The 1,641-nt window shown below is 46.6% G+C and overlaps 1 protein-coding gene across 1 annotated transcript; it reads left to right on the plus strand.

Moving 5' to 3' along the window:
* Positions 1-1,199: 1,199 nt before the first annotated feature.
* On the plus strand, positions 1,200-1,617 carry LOC123177822 (uncharacterized; the record flags this gene model as incomplete). The annotated part of the gene is given in 1 exon segment (XM_044591324.1): positions 1,200-1,617. A coding segment is annotated over 1 exon segment (271 nt), but the record flags the coding sequence as incomplete, so codon positions are not given.
* Between the last annotated feature and the right edge of the window lie 24 nt (positions 1,618-1,641).

The following is a 1,641-nucleotide window of genomic DNA, read 5'->3' on the forward strand; positions in this document are numbered from 1 at the left end:
AATAGGCAATAGTATCGCCAATGAATGAAATTTGGACTATCAAAGATACTAGCAAAATGGACATGAAGCATAACGACAGAGTCTTCATTTCGGCCATCCAAAATATTTCATATACATGTTCATTATTGCTCATTCCATGAATTTTAATTGACAAAAATGGCTAGCAAGTGGAAATGACCAAAAGCTCAAGATTTGCTTAAGATTATTTCCATCAAATTTGCTACAAACTAAAAACTGTTAAAAAGACCATGTGTTTTTGTCAAATGGAATACCAAATTAATTACTCCAAACTATCCTACAGTTTAGTCTATTCAGTCAATATTCAGTGGAGTAGTAACTAACAGAAGATCATGTCACACAAATTCAAGTTTGTACAGTGGAGTAAACTGGAGATGCACAAAATTTCAGTTATTGTACGGTGCAGTTTAAGTGAACAATCTTGCATTGACTGCTATCAGTCTGAAGCTTCTTGCATCTTGATTCATGTTCTGCTTGAAACATTCAGCTCTAAACAAAAAGTAAGCATTCTGTTCATCTTGTAAAAATGACAGTGTCCAGTTGCACTATGTCGGGGTTATGCAGAACATATCAAGTTGAAATAGAGTCTAGGCTATCCCAGTTGCACCATCGTAAACAGCAAAGATTCCATGTTCATCTCAAGCATACTGTATGTTCATCTCAAGCATAGAAACACTTTTGAATGGAGTATGTTCGTGCAAATATACAGTTATACAGTCATGCATAATGTATGTTCATCTCAAGTAGCGTGGTTGCTCTCTCCCATTCCATGCCTAACAGTAGTTTTAAAATCACAAAGGGCGCTGCAGATTCGCAAGCTCACCTGAGATCAATGGAAGCAGCATCTATTCCTCCGCACCAAGTCCTCCTCCAATCGCTGCACAAACCAAGAGGACAAAAACAAAATCAGCTCACCTGCTTGCTTCACCAGACTGAAATCAGCAGCTACAAGCAGAAGCAGAAGAAGCCTCAGAAGCAGAGGACCTGCGCTGTCATGGGCGAGCAGGCAGCAGAAGCAGAAGTGGCAGTGGCGGGAGTAAGGCGGGAGTAAATTGCTGAAAACCACCACATTTGTGGCACGAATACTGCAAAACCACCACTTTTGTCGAAAATTTCAAAAAACCACCACTTCCTCGGCAAGTGAGTAACAAAAAGCACTAAACATGCTGTGAGCCGCGACTAAGTGAAAAACTGACATGCTTGGCCCACATGTCAGGCTGACTTGGCAAAGAATAAACACGTAGAGAGGTGACTAGGCTCTGGCATTTCGTCGAGTACTTCGTGTGCACGCACAACACCTACTCCGTCGGTCCAGCTCTTCTCCGGCGATGCTGCCCCTCCGTCTGCACCCCGATGAGCTTCGCCCCTCCTCTGCGCGCGGCGAGCCGGTCCCCTCTCACCAGGCCGCCCCACTCACTAGCACGTCCACCGCGGAGAAGAGTCGACGTGTGTCGTCGGTGTCGGCTGTCGCGCGCCACCAGCACGCCGCCGGCGCCGGAGCCTGCAAAGAAGTCCGCTTAGCCGCGCCTTGGGGTTCCCGGTGCGCCGTCGCCACCAGCTTCCTCGCCTCTGGCTCCTGTGGCTCTTGTGCCGGCGCTCGCGAGGAAGACACGGAGAGAGTCG

The sequence above is a fragment of the Triticum aestivum genome, unplaced genomic scaffold, assembly GCF_018294505.1.
Source record: "Triticum aestivum cultivar Chinese Spring unplaced genomic scaffold, IWGSC CS RefSeq v2.1 scaffold36546, whole genome shotgun sequence".
Taxonomy (NCBI): Eukaryota; Viridiplantae; Streptophyta; class Magnoliopsida; order Poales; family Poaceae; genus Triticum; species Triticum aestivum.